Source organism: Python bivittatus, unplaced genomic scaffold (genome assembly GCF_059951505.1).
Source record: "Python bivittatus isolate LINGU-HERP-01145 unplaced genomic scaffold, Pbiv_v1 ctg000480_np1212, whole genome shotgun sequence".
NCBI classification, from domain to species: Eukaryota; Metazoa; Chordata; class Lepidosauria; order Squamata; family Pythonidae; genus Python; species Python bivittatus.
The window spans coordinates 54338164-54365364 of record NW_028277075.1 but is presented as its reverse complement, the minus strand read 5'-3'; the positions used below and the strand labels follow the sequence as shown (position 1 = coordinate 54365364).

At 37.8% G+C, this 27201-nt stretch overlaps 1 protein-coding gene across 1 annotated transcript; it reads left to right on the top strand.

Annotated features, from left to right (window-relative positions):
- Window positions 1-591: 591 nt before the first annotated feature.
- CTR9 (CTR9 component of Paf1/RNA polymerase II complex) lies at window positions 592-26277 on the top strand. Its single transcript, XM_007429356.4, has 25 exons — window positions 592-774; window positions 3048-3146; window positions 4071-4310; window positions 5282-5399; window positions 6150-6239; window positions 7230-7378; window positions 8380-8487; window positions 9216-9323; window positions 9417-9653; window positions 10560-10649; window positions 10737-10865; window positions 11016-11199; window positions 12577-12665; window positions 12998-13183; window positions 13686-13773; window positions 13870-14018; window positions 16352-16468; window positions 17149-17294; window positions 18449-18520; window positions 19466-19601; window positions 20073-20216; window positions 21777-21931; window positions 22512-22608; window positions 23598-23710; window positions 25173-26277. The coding sequence occupies exons 1-25, from the start codon at window positions 730-732 to the stop codon at window positions 25579-25581; spliced, it is 3498 nt and encodes a 1165-aa protein (XP_007429418.1). The 5' UTR covers window positions 592-729; the 3' UTR covers window positions 25582-26277.
- Window positions 26278-27201: the final 924 nt, after the last annotated feature.

Sequence of the window (27201 nt, the reverse complement as noted above, 5' to 3'; positions counted from 1 at the left end):
AGTTTACAAATTATTCTGAAATACAGCTTTTGTTTTTAAGGATCAATTGTTATGGTCCCTTTCATCTACTCATTCAGCAAATTACAAAACACAGTAGGGGAAATAGTACCTAGCCTATTTCAGTCTGCTATTTTTTTTTTTAGTAATTTAGTAAGTTTTTAGATTTTTTAGTAATATCCTTGCTTTGCAGCGCCTCCTGGATGTAGTAAGCTAGCGCTTTAGGGAATGGGCTATATTGACTTTCTTTTTAGTCAGCTAATTAGAGATATTCAGGCAAGGTACCCCATCTCTCTCTCTTTGACAAGGGAAGTGTAAACATTTTACAGATAACCCCCATCTATTTGAAACGATCTCTTCGTTCTGGATAATATGCGGATCGTTTCCTAAAACCTTGTTACTACTGAAGAGAAGAGTCATTCGTTTAAGGACCCTTCTCGCGGTCGGTCGCACCGCGCAGCGGGAGGAGGAAGAAGAGGAGAGCGGAGGCTGCGGAGCAGCGAGGGAAAAGAGCCTGTCCATCACTTCTTCCCCCTCCTCCTCCTGCGCGTCGCCCTCCTTCGCGTCGCCCTCCGCGCATGCTTCCGAGGTTAAGGCTCGAGAACGCCTGCGCGGACGGCGACGGCGGTGGAGCTGTTGGTCCGACGGCAGCTCCGGCGAGGGGCTGGCGGCGTGAAGTGTTGGGGACGGAAGCGATTCCCGTAGCGGGAGCGGCGCGCTGCCATCACCACCATGTCTCGGGGCTCGATTGAGATCCCCCTCCGGGATACCGACGAGGTGAGTAGCGCGGGACGTCCCTTGGCTCGCTTTCGGTGGGTCCGTGTTTGTCTTGAGTCGCTTTGGGGAAAGGCAGGGTTATTGAAGATCCCACCCGCTTCTCTTGGAGGAGCTTGAGCCAGTCCTCCCTGCGCTGCTGGGGTGTTGATACGAGGCAAATCTGCAACCGCTGATATTTTGTGTACGTGCATGTATGGACGCACAGAGCCAGTTTGGTCTCGTGGTTAAAGTGCTGAACTACGAGTGGGGAGATTTGAGTTCTCCTGCCTTAGGCATAGGAATCAACAGGGTGACTTTGGGATGAAAACAATGGCCAACCACTTCCAAAAACGTTGTCCGGAAAACTGCATGGATTTGTCACCAGGACTCAAGGCTGATTTGAAGGCAAAGCAAACAAACAAAATACATACACATCTGTATGTATATATTGCCAGCATTACTTTGGAATTTCAATATTACTAAAATTGCTGCTTCCTTTAACAGCTTGTAAATTTGGGGGAGGGGGTGGAGGTGTAAAAAATATTTTTATAGGTTACTGAGTAAGCTGCATGAATCTTGAGTTTGTGCTTTTACTAGTATTAACTTCTTTGTTTGAATACATAGAGATCACTACTGTTACTGTCATTTTGCCTAGTTGCTACTCATTTCCCAGCATGTGCAGGTGTGCATATTTGGAGAATGAATGCAAGATCATTTTGGAACTGTCCCTGCCTCTGTATTTGAAAACCATATATCTCATCTCAGAAGGTAGCAGTGCCTGGCCAACTTTGTTTCAACTTGGAAACTAAGCAGAGTTGCACCTGTTTAGTAATTGGATGGGAGACTTGTAGACAAGACTGGGATATAAAAACAAATGAGAATAGGGCTATCACATCTGGCTGCAAAAATCTGGATGACCACTACATGGTAACAAAAAGTAGGTTTTCAGTGTCTCTTTGCTGCCATTGATTTACTGGTCACCTGGATTTTTGCAATCTATATATAATACCTTGTGGAAGAAGGCAAGTTCAAACCAATTCCATATTGTGGAAAAACCACCATGAGCTCACCAGGAGTTCAGCTGAATTTGGTTACACTTTTAGCTTAGACTTACTACAGGTAGTCCTCGACTTATGACCATAATTGGGATCAGAACTTCCATCCCTAAGCGATGTGGTCATAAAGCGAGATGTCATGTGACCGCATCTCTTAACATCCACAATATGGGCAGTCCCAGTTGCCATTGTTAATCAAGAATCATGAGTTGTTAAGTGAGTATCCACCCAAATCCAAGCCGCTCTGGGCTTGGTCCCCCCAAGCCTCAATAAGGTAAGAGACTGCCTCCAACTCCCCCACCTGCCTATTCCCCCCTCATCTCTGCCCTTCTTGCAGCCCTGCACTCTGCTGCCCCAGCTGACCTTTGCTGTCTTCTTCCTCTGAAAAGCCTTTTTGCAAAAAGCTCCTGGAACATGGTGTGCCAAAATGCCCCTCTGCAAGAAGCTCCTGGGCTGGGCTTTTGGCTCCCCCCCCCTTTTTTTTTTTTTTGCAGCACAGAGCAAAAGCCCAGCCCAGCCCTGCCCAGGAGCTTTTTTCAAAGGGGTGTTTTGGTGTGCCACACTCCAGGAGCTTTTTGCAAAGGTGGTTTTTGGAGCAAGAAGATGGCGAAGGCCAGCTGGGGCAGCAGAGCACAGGGCAGCAAGGGGCCAAGGGGGCATAGATGGGGGAGATAGGTGGGTGGGGAGAGTTGAAGTGCCCCTGTGGTTGTAAGTGTGGGTGGGCTGCCAAGCACCCAAATTTTGATCATGTGACTGCGGAGGCCCAGCAACAGCTGTAATTTCGGGCATTGGTTGTAAGTCACTTTTTTCAGTGCGTTCATAACTTTGAATAGCTGCTGAGCAAATGGTTGTACGTTGATTACCTGTATTGCTGTACAAATGTACCTAAGTGTGCATTTCTACTTGGCTTCTACAGGAGAAATTATTTCTGCATTGGAAAGTAGACAGATTTTGTGAATGGATCCTTATGTAGGATGAATGCATGGAAGTCTTATTTTTCTGTGTGTTTCTGAGCAGAAACATAGTTCTGAATGAGGTGCTGCTGATTTGTAGAACTCCAAAAATCCCTTTTTAAATAATGTTAGTCAAGGAGGGGGCTTAACATATTTTCAGGAAATATATGTAATATGAATTACTCTTTAAAAAATTGCTTTGTGAAGTTCTATATTATTGTATGTGCCTTAATAACTCATTAAATATATTGAATTATGACTGTTGTCATTATCATTTGATTTTTAGGTCATTGAGCTTGACTTCGATCAGTTACCGGAGGGGGATGAAGTTATAAGCATTTTGAAACAGGAGCATACTCAGCTGCACATATGGATTGCCCTAGCGGTCAGTTGCTTAACAATTTACTGAATTTTATTTATTTTGTAAGCTCATTTATATTTAATTTTAAGGAACTCTTAGACCATTTCCTGTTCTCCTTTACTCAGGTCTGGATTTTTTTTAGCTTACTTGATATTTCATTTGTCAGTGAGATGGCTGAAGCCCATGCATATTCCAAAGAAATAATTATATATGAATTCATTGGTATCTCTTGACTAATTTTATTTAAGATAGTGGCAGGAATTGGCCTAGATGATCATTTTCAAGACATAGTTTTAATAAAATAAGTTTTCTGAATAATTTTCATTTCTTCTTCCTCCATGTATATGTTACTGTTCCCTCATCAAAGTAATCATTTGTGGATCATTTGAATTTATGAATGGATTTCTGTGTTTTTATTTCAGTAGCAACCTTTTTGCAGTCAAGGCCTGCACTTTTCTTTAAAAACAAAAAAAAAGAGTTTGGCGATATGACCTCACCAGGGTAGTGAGGTCAAAGGTATTGGTCTATTTTTCAGTGGAGTAGAAGGTTCAAGGAATAAACTAGATATATTAAGCAGTAAAAAAAAGTGTACTTACTCTGTCCCTAATTTTACCTCCTCCTCAAATATGAACAATTGTGCCACCAAAACTGGGACTTTTCCTGCTGAAATCAGTGGCATGATTTGAGGGTGCTCTTGCATTCACAAAAATGAACCTGTGGCTGTGTGCTGCCCATGGATTGCCCACTTCATATACATAAAGAAAAGCATATATATATATAAAATGTTTTCCATTGGCAATGAAATGGATGGCATGTTACAGGTCTATCTGATTTCCTGGAATAATTTATTTAATTAATATGTAATTGCTTAACTTTATGTGCCATGCATATTTTATGAATGCAGTTTTAATAGTGTATTGCTAAATGTATTTTCATTTACTTTTTAAGCTGGAATATTACAAACAAGGCAAAACAGAAGACTTTGTGAAACTATTAGAGGCTGCTCGCATAGATGGAAACCTGGATTATAGAGACCATGAAAAGGATCAGATGACTTGCTTAGATACCTTAGCAGCCTACTATGTACAACAGGCTCGGAAAGAAAAGAATAAAGATAACAAGAAAGAGCTTATTACCCAAGCTACGCTGTTGTACACTATGGCTGATAAAATTATCATGTATGATCAGGTAAGAACAACCAGCTAGTTGTGAAGATTCTGATATGTTTGTTTTATGATATGGTTTCAGCCATAATATTGGTTGAGCACTGAAATAATCTCTCTTGAAGATGAAAAGAGGTTTTCTGTTATGTTTCAACTTTCTTTAAAAAGATCATCCATTAATGCAGGAGATGATTGTGTTCACACGACAAGCTAATTCGCCTTGTTTGGTTTACTGTGGAATGTATTAGATTATGGTGCAGAGGGTCATCAGATAGGATTGGAGAGTCCCAGCTTCAAGTGTACTTTTATCTGTAGAAGCTCACCGGGTGATTTTGAGCCTGTTACTTTCTCTCAGTCCACTAATTGTAGGGCTGCGTTGAGAAAATATTGAAAGAGAGAGCCAGCATGAGCTTCTGGAGGAAAGATAGGATATAAGTCAAAGAAGTGAATAAAAATAACTCGGAGGTGTGTATTCATACAGTGTAAATACTGGAGAAATAGTTATACAGCAGATAGACCACTTTTATTGCCTGGGTTCCTCACTTAGACATTTTTTTTCAGTAACAATAAAGAAGACAGGACTGATTTAAAAATACAAAGCATCAGAAAGTTTTTTTAGATCAATAAATTGGTTGCAGATACAAACAAAAGGCTTTAAAATCATTACTGAAAAATTATGTGTTCCTGCTGCAATTTGGCATGCTGCTGAAAAAGGAAAAGAGGCTCTGGGGTCGACATAAGGGATTTCTGCCTGTTGGTCACTGGGGATATGGATGTTAAAGGAGGAGGATATGGAAGCATTTGAGGTAACAGGTAACACTTCAAAATAATGAATATAGGAAGAAGGTGTGATTTTGCTACTCCATCACTTAGGTTATGAGAAATCATATAAACTTTTAACATAAAGAATCAGTGGAGTCAGACAGAACAAGCTTAGCACGGTTTATAGTAATTACTCCTTGAAATAAAAATTAAGAAAATTTCCTGCTTTTCTAGAATCACTTATTGGGAAGAGCCTGTTTCTGCCTTTTGGAGGGTGATAAGATGGATCAAGCAGATGCACAGTTTCATTTTGTACTCAATCAGTCTCCCAATAATATTCCAGCCCTTCTTGGTGAGTCAGTTGTATTTTGCCTTCATGTAAATAAACGCAATTTAACAATGCTGAGCCCAGCAGACTAAGAGATTGTGAACTGTGAGGTATACAAGGACACAAGGGAGATCTGTTTCACCTTTGTATATTGCTTTTTCTACTGTAGGTCGCTGAAGTCCAAAACAAGTCCTTTTACTATTTTTGCTAGAAGTTACAGTTTATTGCTAATTTTGGACCTTGAATTTAAAGTAGGAAATAAAAGGCCCTGGTACTGTGACCTTTAATGGTTTACTTAGCTTACATTTTTAATAGAGATGGAGGGCTTTACTACTACTACTACTACTAATAGCAACGCACCCCCCCCACACACACACACTTAGAGCTTGGCAGCACCACATGCAGAATGTGGTCATGGCATGGTGCAAAGCCTGATTCAGCCTTCTGGCTGAAAGAAATGGTGAAACTCAGGTTTAAGGTAATAAAAGTATGTGGATGGATGAAGTTATGGCTTTTATCTGGCTCTGTGCTATTAATAAAAATAGAGCATCTAGAGATTGTGAAATGTATCTACTCCACAACTAATATAAGAAGCATGGTGCCAGTCAGATTAGAAGGAAATGGGGACTTACTTGTAACAGTTATGTTTTTTATACCATTTTCAGTGAATAACTGTATTCCTTTAATATGCTTGCTGTTAGTAAACTGTGAACTCCTGATGTCTGCAATAAACTTTAGAGATATTTATCATCTTTTATTGTACCTTTCTAATAGGTAAAGCATGCATTTCATTCAACAAGAAGGATTACCGAGGTGCCCTTGCCTATTATAAAAAGGCCCTGCGAACTAATCCTGGCTGCCCAGGTAAGAAGCAAAGCATGTACTCTTAATGACAAGTCAATGTTTTATCTAACACTGGTTTGGGGTTGAGACAATGACTGGCCCAAGTCACTCAGCTGGTGGCCATGCCTAAGAAAGGAGTAGAACCTGTGTTTTCCTGCTCCCAGTCCAGCAACCACTACATATTGGCTATCTAGGAAATGTTTATCTTTGTTTAGAAAATATTTCTGAATCTGCAGTCTTCCAAAAATAACCGCTTTTGGTGATTAACAAAGATTAATATTGGAACCAAGAGCACCTCTGTGGTTCAGATATATCAGCTAATACTCATGAAAATTACAGGGTTGAACTTAAAGAACTTTGTGGCTATAGAGTGCTTTTGATTTGATCTACCAAAGATGACTCTGAATATATGGGAGCACAAATGTCTGCAATACCTTAAAGCAGCTGTGCCTTTTCCTAAATCTGTGCATTATCCTCAGAAAAAATGTGGGTGTTGTAGACAACTGCCATGTTCATGCTTCTGTGCATTTTGAAACGTATATTGGAGACTGAACCCAAAGTGCTGCACCATCTAATTAAGAGTTTTGTATTCTCTGGAGTTCATCTGACAGAACTTCACATGTATAAATGCCATTTATGCAAATGGCCATAGCAGCTTTTGAGGAAATATACCTGATATTATGTGCAAAGTGCTTCATAGTCATTAATATAACTGGAAATAAGAGAGAATCTTTAAATGAAGAAGGGAGTATAAATGACAATGCCAGCATAATGTAGTCAAGGTGTTGGGCTGCCTTTGGGGAGACCCAGGTTCAAAGCCACCCTGATTCATGGAAGCCCACTGGGTGACTTTGGGCCTCTTGTTCTTTCAGCCCATCCTACCTCACAGGGTTATTATGGGGAAAAATTGGAGGTGGGAATGCTATGTAGACCACCTCGAGGTCCTGAAATAAAGGTAGATATAAATCAAATACATACATCTTGGAAGTCTTTACTGTTTTTCTCTCCTAGCTGAGGTTCGGCTGGGCATGGGCCATTGCTTTGTAAAGCTGTACAAGCTAGAGAAAGCTCGCCTGGCATTCAGCAGGGCACTGGAGCTCAACTCCAAGTGTGTGGGGGCTTTAGTTGGATTGGCTGTTCTGGAACTAAATAACAAAGAGGTGAGTGAGTTTAACCTAAAATGGTAATACCTCAGGACCCTGTTGATATTATAGTCACTTTTTTGGGGTGGTGGAGGGGCAGCCACAGGCATTTCACAAGTTGAAATAAAAATCTGATTATTTCTTTCTTTGATAAATTGATAGCTCCTTTGATTTTGAGGTAATACAGTTGCTGAATCTCTACTTTAAAATGTGACTCATGGAGCCAGAAAAGGCCCATTGGTTTAAACAGGTTGCTAGGATATAGTTAAACAACTGCACACTTGTCATTTTGTGGAAGTTTATATTAGATTGGCTTTCCTCCCCTGTCCACATCACAAGAACATGAAGGAAGGATTGTAGTCATACAGATTTTGTTACATAGGCCTAAAATACTGTAGAGCACCAAATAAAATCTGCCCAAAGCTGAATCCATTAACCTATAAACTTTGATGACTATAAATATAAAATAATCAAATCAGGCTTGCTAACATTTACTAATCTAAGCACAGCTCAAGCAAGAAATGACTTCCAAGTTCATGCTTAGTCATTTATTTTTAAAAAGATACCAGCAAAAGCCATTAGCTACCAACATGGTTTATTGTGATGCAGATGGGCTGTGCTGTGCTGAACCTTACGACCTCCCCTGCCCACTAGCACAACCGTGAAAAGATCAACATTTTCCATTTTAGTCTTCGAACCATGTACTGCTGTTCTTGGCTCCGAAGGCAAATTTCTCATATGGTAGAGTTTTCTTTTTTTTTTTTTTAACTGTTATTCTTCTAATTGATATACCATTATCAGTCTAATCTCACTCATCTTCATAGCATGTTTGTGAAACAGGCTGTTTTTCTGCTGAGGAGAGTTAAGCTAGGAATAGCAGCCACCCACATGGGCAGTCAAAGTTGTGACCAGGATTCTGAAACCAATTTTTAAAGCACAGCCCTTGAATTTTTAAAGACAGCGACTAGAAATCTAAAATGCATTTCAGCATGCATAACAACTGTCAATATTCCTTTCAGGCGGATTCCATCAAAAATGGTGTCCAGCTACTCTCTAGAGCTTATACAATTGATCCTAGTAACCCAATGGTGTTAAACCACCTAGCAAATCACTTCTTCTTTAAAAAGGTAAGACAACAAGGGTGTGTTTTGAGTTATGCTGCCAGCTTGAACTTTTCAGGCTGCTTCATTACACATCAGACTTTACATTTTTTTAAAGTAAATCTGAAGTTGAAGATTCTGATTCTGTCAAAGAACAAGAATAATTGTTTCAGTGTTGCATTTTGAGGCTATAAATAAGCTGTTCAGAATTGCCTGAAGTCATCCTTATTTTTCATCATTCCAGTTGTGAAATGGAATTACGTTTTGCTTTTTGTGGGGTGGGGTGGGGTGAGGACATGCTAATGCAAATGATGAAATTCCTAAAAAATGTCTCAAGTCTCTGTAGTATTCACCTGTAATGTATACGCCAGATGTATATATTCCATAATGATATGAGTATTTGCAGACTGGCTTCAGGAGGTTCATTAATGTTTGTGTGTTTGTGTGTGTGAGAGAGAGAGGGAGAGGGAGAGGAAGAAAAAGATATATGAATCTCTCCTCTTTTAAACTGTGGCTGAATTTGTGCATTGTACCAATCCATAATATGAGTTGGGGAATGAGTGAGCTCAACTATTGTAATGGTCACACTTTAAAGTTTAGGGATTGTATAGGCAGCAATATCTTCAAGAAATTATGAATTAATGCAATGTGTGAGCAAATAGGGGCAACATCAGGTTTCCAAGAACTTGGATTTCAATCTATGATTTTGAATACTGTAAGAATATTATTATGACAGTGTTATTTTCTGTATACAGGATTATGGTAAGGTCCAGCATTTGGCACTTCATGCTTTCCACAACACAGAAGTTGAAGCAATGCAGGCAGAGAGTTGCTACCAGCTGGCCAGGTCTTTTCATGTTCAGGTACCTGAACCTCCTTTCCTACTCTGCAGTCTTATTTTTTTAAGAGTTTTCCAAGTTTAAATGCCTTCCTTCCTTCTTTCTTCCCATTATTAGGAAGATTATGATCAAGCTTTCCAATATTATTACCAAGCCACGCAGTTTGCCTCTTCATCTTTCGTATTGCCATTTTTTGGGCTGGGTCAAATGTACATTTATCGAGGGGATAAGGAAAATGCATCACAATGCTTTGAAAAAGTTTTGAAAGCCTACCCTAACAATTATGAGACCATGAAAATTCTTGGATCTCTCTACGCTGCTTCAGAAGATCAAGACAAACGAGATATTGCGAAGGTACAGTAAGCCTCAGAGTTGAGAGGAAAACTGCAATTCCTTCACTCTTTTAATCTAGGATGAAACCATCAAACTCAATGGCAGTTATTTCTGAGAAATACGTGTACAACTGAGATTTAATTAGTACTGCTGGTAGACGTATATATTGGGAGGAGTTTTCCCATCATGGATAAACTCAGAAGTATTTGGAACCTTCTGAAAATGGAATTGATCTGTGTTGTCCTTATTAGTCTGCCATTCTCAGTCCAATGTGCTAAGTAGCTAAGTAGATATTTTACTTTGTTTTAAAAATGAGATCATACTAAAAGGTAAGATAAATAAACTTACTATAAAACCAGCAGTTTTTATGAGGCATGTTCAGAACAGAGTTAGTTTTTCTATTGTTGGTGATTGGACAGTGTTGGTTTTTACCCATTTCCTATTTTTTAAATGTTAGGCAAATGTTTGCTGATCCTAATTCAATCTGATTTTGCTGCTTTGATGAGGATTTTCTTTTATTATGTTTTTGAAACAGTTTATAATGGTTAGCTATTTTGATAAAGTAAAAAATCTATCTCTTATTTTTAAGAAGGAAACATTTGTCTTAGAAACAGCAGATGCTAGCCTGCATGTAGAAGTGATTATTTTCAGAATGTTAAATTCTAAGACACTGCATATTGATCTGATGTATGTTTGTTCATTCTGATGCAGATAATTTGTTGTAGCTAACAAGATACTTTTAATACTTTTTGTTAAATGTCAGTACTTCTGGAAATTAGTAACTTTTAAATCTGACATTTACCCCAATTAAGTTTGCTGGTATTAGATTTGTTGAAGAATATGAAGTAAACTATATATTTACTGAGTGGCACTTTTCAGGGGAACATTTTAAATCAATTATATAAAGTAACAAGTTGTTTTTTATAGGGTCATTTAAAGAAGGTGACAGAACAATATCCAGATGATGTAGAAGCTTGGATTGAGCTAGCACAAATCCTTGAGCAGACAGATATACAGGTATATAAAAGGTGGGTAAAGTACACTTGCTTTATGCTGAAGAGTTACACATTACACTAAATCTCTCCACTGTCTCTAAATGTATAGGGTGCTCTTTCAGCCTATGGCACAGCAACACGAATACTTCAGGAAAAAGTACAAGCTGATGTTCCCCCAGAAATTTTGAATAATGTGGGTGCTCTCCACTTCAGACTCGGAAACTTAGGAGAAGCAAAGGTGTGAATCTCATCTTTCCAACCACTATTACTCTTAATATGCAATATATTTATAACTTAGCTGTGTGTAAATATGTGTGTGCATATGTGTGTATAATGTACGTATATACATATGCACACTTTTTTTCTTCTTTCCTATACTTGTATTTAGAAATATTTTTTGGCATCTCTGGATCGGGCTAAAGCAGAAGCTGAACATGATGAACATTACTACAATGCAATTTCAGTGACAACATCCTACAACTTAGCCAGATTATATGAAGCAATGTGTGAATTCCATGAAGCAGAGAAACTATACAAAAACATCCTAAGAGAACATCCAAATTATGTTGATTGTAAGAAATCTTGATGCAATCCTTAAATTGAAAATAGCTACATGTGTATATCTTCAAACTGTTATAAATGTTCAGCTTTGAATTATCTCACAGATATATGCATTGAGTTGTCATCAGAAATAATTTATCTACTAATTTCTCTTTAGTTCATATATCATTGGGTAGCTGTGGTCCCACTGCCTTGAAGGAAATGATGGTATGTTCTGAAGCAATTGCTGGACCCAACAGTGTTGGATAATTTCTGGTCAGGCTCCAGTGTCCCTATTTTAAGAATAATTGTGGAGAAGGTCATTGGGCTGTAGTGCCATAAGGTCCTGAAAAAGGTGTTTTCAGTCTAGCTTTGGTTCTGGGTATAGTACTGAGATGGCAGTGATTGTACTTGTGAATGACCTCTGGTGGAGCTGGAATGGGGGGGTGCAGCTATAATGGCCCTGCATGATCATCTGGCAGTTTCAGTGTGATCAGTCATGGTACCTTTCTGGACTGGCTACAGGGGCTAGGGAATGAGGGGCACAGTAGTTCGCCTTTCTCCATGGTCAGTCAGTGTTGATAAGGGGTGAAAGTTTGAGCCCAGTATCCTTGCTATGCAAGGGCTTTATAGTCTCTCTCTTCCTATTTAACATCTACATGAAGCCACTAGGTAAGCTCATTCAATGGCATAGTATCAGCTATCATCAATATGTTGATGACACCCAGTTCTACATCTCGACTTCTCACTGACTATGTGATGCTGTCAAGCTTCTGTTGTAGGGCCTGGAGGCTTTTGGGGTCTGGATGGGGAGGAACAGGTTTAGACTTAACTCTAGCAAGACTTAAACATGGGTGAAATAAATAAAATTTAGAGAACCATGAAAATCATCACATATATTGCCTTAGCCAGTAAAATACTGCCATTATAAGCCAAAGTCACACAATTTCCCCCTCTTTAAATCCAAGTATGCAAAGTGTATGCAGTTGTTTTAAAAATCTCTGCAGATAAATTTAATAGAAATACTTAAAGGTTGCATTGTTGTTTGATGTCTTTATAGACACATTGGAATAAGTTTGTGCAAGCTTCTGAAGCTTTTTATGTTTGACTTGAGTGGCATTAAGAGGACTTGCTGCTGTAACAGATGGGCATTCTTTTGTTCCTGTTTAATTTGACATCTGAGTGACTGGCATCACTGCGTGGTCTCTTTTAACCTGTATTGCAGCTAATAGTGGCACTATTCATTGATAGCTAGTTAATCTGCTCTGTTCTTGTCCCAATATTGTGTGGCATGAATATAGCAAAGGTCTGGTTAGAGCAGATATTCATCATTCAGAGCACTTATTTAACAAGGTACTAAGTTCTGGAAATGAGCCTCTGATAATTAAAATCTCTTCCCCTTTATTTAGGCTATCTGCGTTTAGGAGCTATGGCTAGAGATAAAGGAAACTTTTATGAAGCTTCTGACTGGTTTAAAGAAGCACTTCAAATCAATCAGGTCAGTAAGAATTTGTCAACAAAGGTCACATAACCTAATAAATATACATTATTTCATTGCTGGCTTTGGCAATTTCATAACATATTTTTGTATGAGTAGTTGGAGTGTCTCATGAAATATCATCAGCAGCTATCTTGGAATTTTCTTCCCTTAAACTTTGCCAAAGTTTGAATTGTACAGAAGAAATGTAATATTTTAAGAGAATTTTCATTTGCTAAAATTCTTAAACCTTTTATGGGATGCTACTTGGAGCTGGGAGAGGATCTTTTTGGACCATTAGTATTTCTCATTTTAATTAAGTTGAGTATTAGCATATTGGAATATTATTTCAGGACCATCCTGATGCTTGGTCCCTGATTGGCAATCTTCACCTGGCCAAGCAAGAATGGGGTCCAGGACAGAAGAAATTTGAACGAATATTGAAACAACCATCAACACAGAATGACACTTACTCTATGCTGGCTTTGGGCAATGTATGGTTGCAGACTCTGCACCAACCCACCAGAGACAGAGAGAAGGTAAATACTCTGCATGTTTATACTGTCTTTTGTACAGCTGCTTCAATGGATGAACATTGGATTTTGTCCAGTCCTGACTTTCAGATCCACAAACCGCTGGAAGAATGGATTTACCCTCCCCAAGTCTTCCTAAAGGGGGGAGAGGAAGTCTCTAGGCAGAAATGGAAATTTTCTTATATAATGTATATTCACCAGTTGATCTCATTAGTCAGTGCTTACTCTCTGTGTATTCTGAATTTATGATAGTCTTGAACAACAGTAAGACTTTTACAAAACTGCTCTAAAATGGAAATCTTGAAAGAAATGAGAGAATAGATTCCTCTCTCTTTGCTGAGGATTTTACATTAGCTTTCAATTTTTAGGCTGCTAGTTTTATATTGATTGTGGTGCATGGTTTTGTTTTAACATATTTTAAAACTTCCTGAATGTCCAGAAAAGTTATTAAAACATTTTAATAAGTATTGTAAGCATTTTCTTGAGAGTTCACATCCCCCTTTTGTAGGAAAAACGTCATCAAGATCGTGCGCTAGCCATCTACAAACAGGTCCTCAGGAATGACCCCAAGAATTTGTATGCTGCTAATGGCATAGGTAATGAGACTCCTTGTCTGAGTTTTCTTTCTGCAGTAGCATTTTGCAATGATTTTGCATAAAACTGGAAATTCTCCTTTGGTTTTTCCTTTTTAGGAGCTGTGCTAGCACACAAAGGATATTTCCGTGAGGCTCGTGATGTTTTTGCCCAAGTGAGAGAGGCAACTGCAGATATCAGTGATGTGTGGCTTAATCTTGCACACATTTATGTGGAGCAGAAGCAGTACATCAGTGCTGTACAGATGGTAATCCTTAACAAATAGCTTGACTAGGGACATATTTCCTGTAAACGCTGAAGTAAGAATTTCAAGTTGAGTGAGTCTTTTCTGTAAGGAGGATTTTTACAGCTTTGTTGGCATGATCACATCTTATTTAATAACTATGTTTGGGGAATTAAAAAGCAAAGATGGCTTGCTGAAGGTTTATTTATTTATTTATTTTAATTTCAGGAATGCCCAACTCCTATCGACTCTGAGAGGCTCACAGCATTACAACAATATATATCCAAAAAGCATCTAACTATAACAGTAACACTTATTAGGATAAGATACCCTTTATTAAGATCAAAAAGACATTCCCCCCAGTCCTGTCGTGACATCTCAATTCTAGCATGATCTTATTTCATAAAAGCAATAAGGAGCTATCTTGATTAAATTGAACTACAAATGCAGGTCACCAGATGGAAGAACTGTTTAATAAATAATGTGGGAAGAAGAGAGAAGTCTTTGAAGGGGTTAAGTTACTTTGCTACAGCCTAACCTCCTAAAAAAGGTTGTTTGGCGTTAATTAAAGACGTTTTCTTCCATATCCTTCCAGTAAATCCTGAGGACTTCATAAAGAATTCCTTCAAAAGAATGACAAACACATTTACAGTTTTATCATGTGTATTATTTTTAGGAGGGAAGTAATACTAAATGTTCTGTTTAAAATACTAAAAGCTGTGCATTTAATATGCCCCCTCCCCCAAAAATTACTTTGGAAAAATATATGAAAAGTCTAATCCTGCCCATGGATATGACCTTACTCTGTAAACTGCAGCCCTTAGGACATAATCCCTGCGCCCCCTCTTGACAATTTGCCCCATGCTGACTTTGAGCAGCAATGGATCTCAAAATGCATGTACTAAACACCTCTGTTATGAGTATACTGTAAAATATATCCCAAGGATCTCTGCAATATGCAAGGATTTTTTGATGCATGTGTAGGAATTCCTTAAGCTGGTTGAGTGAAGAAAATTCCTCGGAGATGGTTTAAAACCAGTGGTCTAGATAACCGAGATAATATACCATATGTAAACCATCTATTGTTGTTAAAAGCAGACCCACATGTTGAGTATCAACAAGACTGAAGCTGGAACAAAGCTATTGGGAAACGAAGGCATTAGCATGCTTGGGGGAACTCTGGTTTGCAAAACTCCAACATTATTTTCAAAACCAACTACAGTTCTAAATGGCAGGTGAGGATTGCAACATGTAGCCGTGACATATAAAATAGTTTTTGTAAAGAGGAAAATATCTCTTTGCATCCGATAAAATGAGCTGCAACTCACAAAAGCGTATGCCTTTTAATAAAATTCATTAGATGGGAAAGGTGCTACCATGCACCTGATTTTGATTAACATGGACTAACACAACTCTCCTACAATGCCAGCCACCAGATGAAATAGTTACAAATTGATCAATTAAGAAAGAGAAAAAGAATGGATTTTTATGCAAACAAATAATATGCAGCATCAATTTAGGGTTTGATAGTTACTTTTTCATTTAAAGAACATCGGTTTTCTTCTGCCCTGATACTTTGTAGTTGTATATCTCAATTTCAGCAGTGATTCTTTGGATAATATATTCATGTAAGAAAAAGCGGTGGGGGAATCAGCTAATGCAATGTGAGGTTTCTGGGCTTACAGAGATGAATAACTAATACCAACGGTTATTGCGTGTACCAAACAGTCTAGGTTCCCACTATAATAAAGAGATGGAGATGAATTGCTGTAATTGAGATACATAATTGGCAGACTGAATGGCCTATTAGTCAGTAGTTAGTGGCGCCAGAAGTAAGTTGTGACTGTATTAAATAGCCAGATGGATTTATCTTTAAGACTACAGTATTGGAAGAGAGGATTAAAAAAGAAAAATCTTCTCCATGCATCTGAAAATTGGTGAAAAATAAATCACGCAGTTGCGGATAACACATGTGATATGCCATGTATGATATAAGTGGTTATGTAGTCAGGTACGATAGAAACTTACATACTATGCTGACTGCACGGAAAGGGAAACACATTTTTTTCTCTCTAGCCTTTTCAGCGGAAGGCATTTTTTAAGCCTGCAAAGAGGCTAGATTTGTTGTGTTCCTATGTGGGCTATAAAGAGGGAGCTTTGGCTTCCTCTGCAACCTACATAGAAATGCAGGATAGAAGGTTCTTAGAAGTCACTGAAAGACCTTTGCAAAGTCATTTACAAGACTCTGCTCAGCCTTGCATTCAGACTGCTGGGCAGTTTTGTCTGAAACACTATTAAATTTGGCAACTTAATTAAACAAATAGTAATTCTTTAAATGTTCTTTTTTCCCACCACAGTATGAAAATTGTCTCAGAAAATTCTATAAACACCAGAATACAGAAGTACTACTGTATTTGGCCCGGGCTCTCTTCAAATGTGGTAAATTACAGGAATGCAAGCAAACATTGCTAAAGGTAAAAAACAATTGTCAATAATGATTGTTATTATTTACTAACTGTAGATGTCCCAGAATCATCTAGTGTCACCTTGGCTTACCATAGCATAAAATATAATAAAACAGCCATGGTGGAGAAAAGCAGCCTAAGTACAATAAAACATGTACAGTAAGAAAAATTTAATTAGTCCCAAATATCACCATGGTACAATATAGTAGGGTTTCCCAAATTGTGAGGTGTACCTCCCTTGGGGAGGTGCAGACAGAGTCCAGGGGAGATGTGAAGAACTTTTTAGTGATACATTGTTACAATAAATCCTCCTTTCCCAAAGTTTCATTGTATTGTTTTCATTGTTTGTTTGTGTTCATTTTGGTGTTGGATTTTTTAGGGGAGGTGTGTGCATTAAGATTACACTCAAGGGTGGTGTGATGGCAAAACGTTTAGGGACCTCTGCTATATATAGAATCATTACAAATCAAAATCACAAATTATAGGTACTGTACAAGATAAAAAGCAATAAAATACTGATGGTGAACAATCATACTCCAAAGACCCTCTGGACAACTTTCCTCTTCACTAACTTGTGAAAGGCTATCACTGAGAGGGTCAGTCTGGCTTCATAGGTGTGTTGTAACACCAGTTTCTGCTCTCTGGTTGGTTCATATTGGTTTAATTTTAAACTAAATTTGAATTCTCAGGCAAGACATGTAGCACCCAGCGACACAGTCCTTATGTTCAATGTTGCCCTTGTGCTGCAGAGGCTAGCTACCTCTGTCCTGAAAGATGAAAAAAGTAACCTGAAGGAAGTACTGAATGCTGTGAAAGAACTGGAGCTAGCTCACAGGTAAGGAGATATAATCTTTATTTGAGAAAGGAACCCCCGTATAATCTGCACTGCATTGGGGTATGGTGGTGATGGTGGTGAGACCAAATTCTAGCCTAGCTTAACAATTAAATGCTAATTATTTTGTATAGTTTTATAGATGCATCTAGAGGTGAGATTAAAGCTGTCAACTTTATTACAGAATAATAATACATTCAATAAGCTCTGTCTGATGGCTTTTAGACTTTCTTTCTGTCAATAGGATGTGTAAAACCCTTACTGCTACCAGCACCCTAAAAGTTAATGTGTTAAATAATACCTACAGGAATGGGAAGAGAAGATAGCTAGCCTTGTTACTTGAATGCTTTGTTCTATTGCTGTGGTCATCTAGAACTGTAGTTGGTGGACAGATAGGCAGGTTCAGGGCAGATGAATAGTGCATGTGAAAATTTTCAGGAGAGCCTAAAAATCCAGAGCCAGAAGTTGAGAGCTTCAAAATTGGATCTAGCTGCTCTAGCCTGCAAGCATTATTCCCTGTATTAGTACACAAATTTGGGTGGGGGGGAACGTAGGTCCATTCAAGCAGAAGCAAACTGGGCCCAAAGGCTTATTATCAGTGTGCTTTTGCACTGGACACTTGTTCTTAAAATTAAATCTTTTTTACTTAATGTATTGAGGCAGGCTGTTGTTTTCTCAGTTTTATATAGTACATTGCCCTGTATTTTGGAGTGTTCACCTCTGCCAGATACCTTTCTTTTATCCCAGGAGTTTCTTTTGTATGAGATGTCCATAGAATAATCAGTTCAGCGAGTTCTGAGACAGATTCTCCAAAACTTGTCTTGAGCCATCTGTAAGATGATTCCGTTCCACTTTCAAAGGATGCAATCTGAACTCATTAAAGAAGTAGAAATTGTTGTTGACTTTTATGAGAAGTTATTTGTAATTAAAATACTTTGAGAACGCTTTCTTCTGTACGAACCAAAAGAGTGATTTGGTGGGGAGATAAAGATGGAGAGTAGGATGTAAAATTAAAAAGTAGTATTTTAATTTTGACATCATCTGGTTTATGTACCATTTTTATGTACCATTTTTAACAAAAGCACACATAGGAAAAAAAGACTAAGATTATTTTGGAAGAATTTTAAGATATCCCTAACTTTCTATTTCCCATACAGATACTTCAGTTACTTGAGTAAAGTGGGGGATAAAATGAGGTTTGATTTGGCACTTGCTGCAACTGAAGCCAGGTAAAAAATGTAACCAGTGCTTACAAGAACCAATACCTTATGAAATAAGCAGGTATTTGAATGGCAGGTTTCAGATTATTTTAGTACAGATGTTTAAGGTGAACGATGCACATCTGTAACCTAAATCCACAGGGAGGGAGGGTCAGCTTATAATAGGAAGTAATATTGACTAGCCATATTGGCAGGTATTGAGGTGTACTGTTGGGGAGGTAGTATTTTCTGTGGATGATTAGGATGGGTTTTGTATTCTTTTATTATTAGTTCTAGCAGGTGTAACTCGAGATTTTTCTAAATATTTCATATAGCTATTTTGAAATAATTCTAGAGTGTAGCCTAGATGTTTTGTAAACTATATTTCTCCTAGGATATTCTTTAAGGAAGAAAGCTGCCTTTGTCTTCTGGACTGAACTCTTAAAAGGCTTGCCTTTGTTGCTGCCTAAGTTAGTAGTCGTCAAACAAAAAGTAGTTTGAAGCAACTGTTGGGGGCGGGGGTTTGTCCGTGAAAGCTAAAAATAATGCTTAGTCTTGTTGGAAGAAAAATCAGTTCAGAAATTTTAAATCTAAATATAAAAGATTAGTGTGATGAAGCTAAATATATTAAGCACTGAAAACCAGATATTTGTCATGTACTGATGTGCAAGAGCAATGCAATCCATTTAGTTGGATGAAAAATTAATATTTCCTAGGAGCAAAACAATTTGAGGTGCCAGACTAGTGTTTGAAAAAGTGATTTGATGGTTAAAAATCCTCTAGGAAATTAAACAGTGACGCCCCAGCTGCATTTATCTGTTTTTCTTTACAGTAGATGTATTTATGACAGTCTAGTTGCTAACTACTAGCATTCATGAGTGTTGTCCTTGAGAGGTTTTGATTTGGCCAGTGGCATGTAATGTGTTTTTCATCATTATTTCTGCTTTTGTCTGCAAATTTAACTCAAACTTGTAGGCAGTGTTCAGATCTGCTGAGCCAAGCTCAGTATCATGTAGCTCGGGCTCGCAAGCAAGATGAAGAAGAGCGGGAGCTGCGAGCAAAACAAGAGCAAGAAAAAGAACTACTGCGTCAGAAGTTACTCAAAGAACAGGTACTTTATTCCTTATACCCCTAAAACAGAGCTGGGATCACTTTCTGCTGCCGACCTATGAGCCATGATGCTACAACAAAATACAATGTAGATGTAGGATGAACAGATACAGGAATGTGAGCTCTGAGTATGTAAATGGGTAAATTAGATTTGGAAGGGTGGTTTATTTTTAGGCTGCAAATAATGAAGAATGGGGCAAATAAAAGATTATATGCCTCATCCAGTCTGTAACCTAGAAGCATCTTGCTTTTTTCCACTGGGTTATTTACAGTATTGCTACATGCACTGGGTTCTCTTCATATCATTGTTTCAGAGCAGACTATTTAAAGGCAGATACCGTGTCATTGTGTCACAAAAAAGTCTTCAACAATAATCTGAAAAATAACTTCTCTATGTTGGAATGATGCTTTACATAGCTACATCCAATTCTAGAAGTACAATATAATGCTTTGATTGCTGTTACTCTTCCAGGAAGAAAAACGACTCAGGGAAATAGAAGAACAGAAGAAACTTTTGGAACAGAGAGCACAGTATGTGGAGAAGACCAAGAATATTCTCATGTTCACAGGAGAAGTTGAAGGCTCAAAAGAGAAAAAACGTGGTGGAGCTGGCCGGGTAAATAGAAATAAAGGATTTTTAAAATTATTTTTAGTACGTAAAGCTACAGAAAGGAAATGCTGAATTTGGTCAGATTTGAAAAGCTGTTTGCATAAGAAATACGTAAATCAGTTTTGTACTGATTTAGATACATAGAAATTTATTTGTAAGCCTTATTTCCTTGAGTGCAAAAAAAGGGAGATTAAAAAAAAGTAGGCAGAAAGTAACAGACTTGCCCATTTTGACTTTTTGGTTCTACTCCTCTGTTAACCTAAGAATTCATGGTTATTGTCTGTCATTGATCATCTCATCTTTATTTCCATTGCATCTCTTCTTCAAGTACTCTGTCATTCAACAAACTTTTCATCTTCTGTTTTAATTATTCTTTATTACCTTTTGTGGTTTTGTCTGTTCATTCATCCAACATCTCTGGGTTTTGGTTGGTCCTTCGCCTTTAGCCTTATTGGTCCTTCACCTTTAGCCTGTTGTCTCATGCTGATTATCTTCCTCACATGTCCCTCTAACAATAATCAGAGTCATTGTCAAATTCAGGCTCCTCTTATACCTCTCTCATTGATTATTAATTTGGTCCAGCTACCTCTCCACCCATTTGCTGCATCCAGATAATACAATGTGTCCTTTCTGCTCCCTCAAAATGATACATCATGCTCCTTGCCTCCTTGATAAATATCTTAAGAAAGCCTAACTCCTAAACTCAGCCTGAATGAATGTTCATCAATTCTTTTCCATTCATATCAATTTACACCGTTTCCTTTAGTTGCTATTAAAATGGTAATCAGAATGAGCACTAAGGTCAGATATCCTCTGAGATAATAGGGGTATAGCAGGCTGACGCCTAGCAGTGTTAATTTGCACTTTTATAATCATTGCTCAAAATGTACTTCATTTTAATTCTTCATTAGTATAATTGTTCAGTGTTGTGTGATCTTATCATTTGATCTCCCATATTCATAGCCTTTACATGTTCGGATGCTCACATTATTATGAGCATGATTATTATCTGTATCTGCATCTAATTACCCTATGCTTTGTTCCATTTGATTACACTATATTGCCCTGAATGCCTCTTGGTCTTTTCCAAGAGTTCTTAATCTCTTAAAATAGTTCTTTACAAGATTTCTGAGAAAAGCATTAACACCTTCTGCTGTCTGCTTTGAAGTGTTCCAGTTTCCACATAGTTTTCCTCTATTAAATTTTAGTATGTTAATATTTCATGTCTTCCATTTTGTTTTTCCATCACTCTTAATTTTGAGGTGTTCTTAGTTATAAATGACTGATGGCAGTTAGGCAAAGGTAGCGTTAGAAGATTAAAGACCAACTGGCTTATTCTGCTATTCACTTTTTCAGTTTGTGATTTGTGTTAATCTGTGTTTGTATAATATGGATCCTGAGAATAACAATTCTGAAAGGAAGGATAGAAATTCCTTAAATAACGTCCAAAGCTTTCCAGTTGTGTATTCTCTTAACTGGAGGGTAACTCACTTCTAAAATGGTTGGCTTGGGAGAGGATTTCCAGCTAAAAATAACAATGTATTGTGGCTTCTGATTTTGTGACAGCGTTCCAAAAAAACTGGAGAATTTGATGAGTTTGTCAATGATGACAGTGATGAAGATCTTCCAGTGTCTAGAAAGAAAAAGAGGAGGAAGGGCAGTGGCAGTGAACAAGATGGCGAAGAAGAAGACGGGGAAAGAAAAAAGAAGAAGCGACGAAGGTAAAATCCTTTGGTGGGAAATGAGGGTGTACACGGCGAATTTCATAAACACATAGGGAAGTCCAATCCCTCTTTTCCATTACTAGCCTGCCTTGCTGCCTGATTTCACAATGCTTAGAATTCAGAAAAACAGCAGCTTTTGATAGTGGGGAACCAAAGAACTCTTCATGTGTGGTCATAGAAACATTCAGAGCCTATCCATGGTATCTGAACTGCAATTATTGGCATTATAAGATCTGTTGTCTGTAAGTGTCTTTTTTTGGCTAGACTAGGTGTGCAAATACAAGTTTTTAATTCCTGTTTTATGTTTAAAAGTATTCTGGAATCATTTCAAGAGTTAGACCTGCAGTGTGCTTTTTTTTTTTTAACATGAGACCAACCATATGGCACTTGCACTCATTACCATATGTCCATATTGTTAAATAACTTTGACATAATCTTCTGGAACTATGTTTATATAAGGAAAAGTAAAAAATATATAGGTTTTTTTCTTTGTAGAGATCTGATCAGGACACAGTAGCTACAGAACATTGAGTTGAACTTTGCTGATTGTGTATGTGTGTGTGTGTTTTTTCTCAAGACCTCATAAAGCAGATGATGATACTGATGATGATGAAAATGAGGGTGCACCCAGACAGAAGAAACGCCGCCCAGCCAAAACTGAGAAGAGAAAAATGGTGTGATTTATAACCATTTTATTAAGTGCTATTTGATTCTAATGAAAAATCTTTGATTTAAGACAGCATGGCTATATGTTCTAGAAAGTACTGAAAATACTCACTCTCATCTGCACATAGCATAGTTTCACATATTTGGATCTGAACTAAACTGAAGACTCCAAAGCTTCTCCAAAGCCTGGAGCAGAAGTCTCCAACTTTCCTAGGCTAATGAACATATTTGGAATGTTGAGAACATGTTATAGAATGGCTGATGAGAGAGGAGGTTGCCCATTCACAAAATAGCTTCAATGGGAGATGCAGTACAGTTATAAAGCACTGATGTACCAAAATGTGATCTGCTACCCCCTTGAATGTCCTACTTTCTGTGCTTACCTTGATCTGATAGGTGGACACACTTCTTTCAAAGCACTTGCAATCCTAAGTACCAGTCATTTTTATTTTCTAAGTAAGTTTCTAGGGCTTACATGCCTCTTTAGAAATGAAGATGTGGAAAGTTGGAGCTTTTTTCCCCCCAGCATAACAACTTTTGGTTCTGTTTTGTTTTTTAATTTAAAATATTTTTAATACAAAAAGTTGAGTGGAGAAAGTAGCCAGAAAGGCATCAAAAGGAGATCTCCATGTGTATATTGGCACCTTCATACACCACAATGGAAGCTCCAGCCCTAGAACGTATAATAACCTCCTTTGTTATAACAGAGCTTAGCCAGAATTTTTTGAAATTTTGAATAGTGTTTCTCCATAGCTTTTTAGTTCAGTCTTTAGCAACTGGAAATTACTTTTATATTCTAGACTCATGGGATGTGCTGTAATCTAATAAGACACAGATACAAAGAGAAAAGCATAGCCACCTAATAGCTAAAGTGTGTTACTTTTCCAGCATAAGCATCTGCAATAGGAATATTTAATAGTTTTTTATTAAACAGCTGAAAGTCAGTTTTCTTTACAAGTTCAGTTTTTCACTTATCGCTTTTTCTTCTTCTCTGTAGTCCAAGCCAGAACGTTTGCCTCTTTCAATGAAGGGAAAAATCAAATCTAAAGCCATTATTTCATCAAGTGATGACTCATCTGATGAAGATAAACTCAAAATTGCTGATGATGGGTATGTATTTTTTTATCCCTTTGGAAGTAATATCAACTCATTTATTCTGATAAAAATGGAGTTACAGGAAACATGTATTTTCTTTTCCATTTCAAAACTGAAAAATACGGAGTGAATATACCCTAATCCATGCTAAATAACTTTTAACTGCAGGATAATAGAACTAAATTGTGAAACATTAAGAAACTTTTTAAAAATCCATATAAATCAAGTGATTCCTCTTTTTGTTTCCTCTTGATATAGTGTTTTATATTTCTTATGAGAAATACAAAATCTGTGAGTGTTTTCTATGGCTTCACAGATACAGGTAGTCCATGGTTAACAATTGCCCTGTTTAGCGACTGTTCAAACTTACAACGGCACTTAAAAAAATAGGTTTACAACCAGTCCTCAAATGTATGATGGTTACAGTGCTCCCATAGTCACGTGATCACAATTCAGGCACTTGGCAGCTGGCAGGCATTTATAGTGGTCATAGTGTCCTGAAGTCACGTGATTACCATTTGCAACCTTCACAGCTGACTTCCCACAAGCAAAGTCAATGGGGAAGTCGCAAGTCATGGTGACATGACATTGCACTTATTGACCGTGGGTGATTCACTTAACAACTGCAGCAGTATGTCGGGCACGGTCATGTGATGTTTCACTTAACAATTGGGTCACTTAACAGTGGAGTTGACGGTCCCAATTGTGGTCATTAAGTGAGAATAACTTGTAATGGGTTGGTGATATTGAACTGTTCTGTACCTTTTCATTGGGAGCCCCCAGTTTGGACCCAAGGAAGTATTAGGCTAAAGAAGGAAATTTCAGGTTGCCTCCTTAATGAATGGGATTCAGCTTCTGTTTGGCCTTCATTCTCAATGTAATTAATCCTTATTCTGTGCATGGGATAATTCTGTATCTATGTGGAAAATCCACTAAAAGCACTAATGGTGTGCAAAATGTTTGGATTCAAGCTATTTGAAGTAAGAAATACTTTGCTTCAAATGGGAAGCAGCTGTTTTGCACTCCAAGCTAGTCATTTAGAGCATTTGGGAAGTGTTTTGAGGTTGAAACAACTGTCTCAAGATCAAAAATGTTCTTAAGTATTTGAGAAGTTCATTCAAAATATTTTCAGTAATGCCTAAAGTGCTATTATGCACAATTAAACTTCCTGAAAATTGGCAAATGTGGTTAATCAGTACTTTCCTTCCTAGCTACAAAAGTACATGAAAAGGTGTGTGGTGACATGTCAGATGCTACAGTAATAATAGCTTAAGGACAATCTTAATACACTGTATAGGTTTGATAGATAAAACCAGGAACAAGAACAAATGTTCACAAAATGGTGTTTCATTTAACTTTCTTGGCATAAGGTTTCTTATTGCTGGACAGAATTAATATAACTCCCAGGAACTTGTTAAACGGTTGAATGTTCTGCTTCAGATGTTTGCATTTGACTTCCTCTTCTATGCTTGAACAGCAATGCCAGGAACAGCAACAGTGACTCAGACGATGCAGAGCAGCGGCGTAACAAAAACGTTGTATCTGACAGTGATTTGGACCACAGTAACAAGTCTGGCAGCGAGGGAGGCAGTCCCCGGCGATCCAGTGCCCACCCTTCGGATGAAGACTCAGACAGTGATGGGTCGGTGAGCAAGAGGAGACAGTCTGATTCGGAACAGTCGGATAATGGGTCTGTGCAGTCGGGAAGAAGCCAGTCTGGCGGTTCTGAGAACGAATCTCATCCAGCTTCCCGCAGCGCTGATTCTGACAGAGATTCAGAGAGAGTCTCTGATAATGAAGCCTCGGGTAACGAGTCTGAGCCAGAGGCATCCAACAATGAGGGCTCCGAACGAGGCTCTTATCATGGATCCGAAGACAGTGATTAAATGTCAGTTGCAGCCTGTTTTTATAAACTCCTTTGTAAATACATGTTGATCGAGAGTAATGAGAAGGACAGACAACCATCATTTATATCTGAAAATTGATTTTAATACATGCATAGCTATGCTTTAGGAAAAAAGTCTTGAAACTTTTCCTACAACCTTTTTCTACTGAACTACACATTCACTAGATCTGAGTGTTCCTTTACCGTACGTGAGCTACTTAAGTACCATATTTGGCATTAAGTATGCTCCATAGGGCACTTAAAAGCTTATTTTGTTGAAATGTATATATGATCTGAAGATGAGCCAAATGGTCAAATGGTAACATTGCATCCAGTTCTGCTCGCTTGAACCACCTGAAGTAAATGCCTTGAAGCCCATTGATCTGGATGGAAGAATGTAGCTCGTCCTGCCTTGCCTAGTCTTACTAGATGTTCCAGTACTTTCTCAAGTGGTGCAAAGAATGGGTCTACAAAGCTGTCATTCTGGCTGGCTAGCTCTTTTTGTTATGTACATGCCTATTGTAGTAAAATTATAAATTTAGAAACAGATTTTTTTTTTAAATTTTAAAAAATGCTACAGGTACATAGACGAATGATAGGTTTATAATGTGGCCAAATCACAATATTGAACAAGGGCCCTTCTGGAATAAAATGATCTGCTTGTGGCATCTAATAAAAGTTGTTGTTATCATCTGTTCAGGGTTGTCCATTTTATTACAGCTTTTGACAATTCTGTATTCTGAAACAAATCCTTTTGAATGCAGTATTAACATTTTGTTGTGCTCTAGTAATCCTGAATGGTTGAACTTGGGCATCTATGAGGTTAAATTTCAAATTATAAATTACCTAGATTTGGAAAATATTCCTTGAATGCCCATTTCCAATCTATGCCTTTATGTCAGAGGTGCAAAAACTGCATATGGGCAGATATTACTGAACTACAACTCCCATCATCTCCTATAAGGGCTATGGACTGCTGAAAGCTATAGTTCAGTACCATTTAGAAGGTTACAATTATCATACCTTTTCTATTCAAACCCCAGTTGCCAATAACAATATCTGACAGGAACAGCAAAGCCGACATGAAGTCTGCCTGCCAATTTTAGTAGTATGCATGTTTTGATCTGTAATTTTGAAACAAGGCAGAAATGATAACAGACTAGTTTTTGATGCTATCTTACATGAAAAAAGCGTGCATGTAGTATTCTTGTATTTTCACTCTTGAATCATTCTAATAAGCCCTAAAAGAAGTAATATTCATTTGTTGACAAAGTTGTTGTATAATTAATTAATGAACTGAATATTGAGACACTCTGTATTTTTACTTCATGCCTGTGCAAATAGTCCTATTATTACTATAATCTTTCAACAAAGCTCTGGAATTTCAGAATAGAAGAAATAATTTGATATGTTTTAATCCCCTTATTTATAGTGCAGTTCATTGGAGGAGTATTCATGTAAATGTTCCATTGAATTCGGTGCAGCTTAAACCCAGGTAAGAAGGTATAGAATTGCAGCTTTACTAAAACAATATATCACACATTAGAAGGACTATAATAAATTTTGCATTCTTGTCACTAATATAGAACAGAACACATCTTTATTCATTCAGCGACCAGCA

Bases quoted from the DNA above. Each gene is read 5' to 3' on its own strand.
- CTR9 (XM_007429356.4), top strand. From the start codon at position 730: ATGTCTCGGGGCTCGATTGAGATCCCCCTCCGGGATACCGACGAG. The intron at 775-3,047 runs GTGAGTAGCGCG...TTTGATTTTTAG, and splicing joins CCCTCCGGGATACCGACGAG to GTCATTGAGCTTGACTTCGA. The intron at 14,019-16,351 runs GTAATCCTTAAC...TTCCCACCACAG, and splicing joins ACATCAGTGCTGTACAGATG to TATGAAAATTGTCTCAGAAA.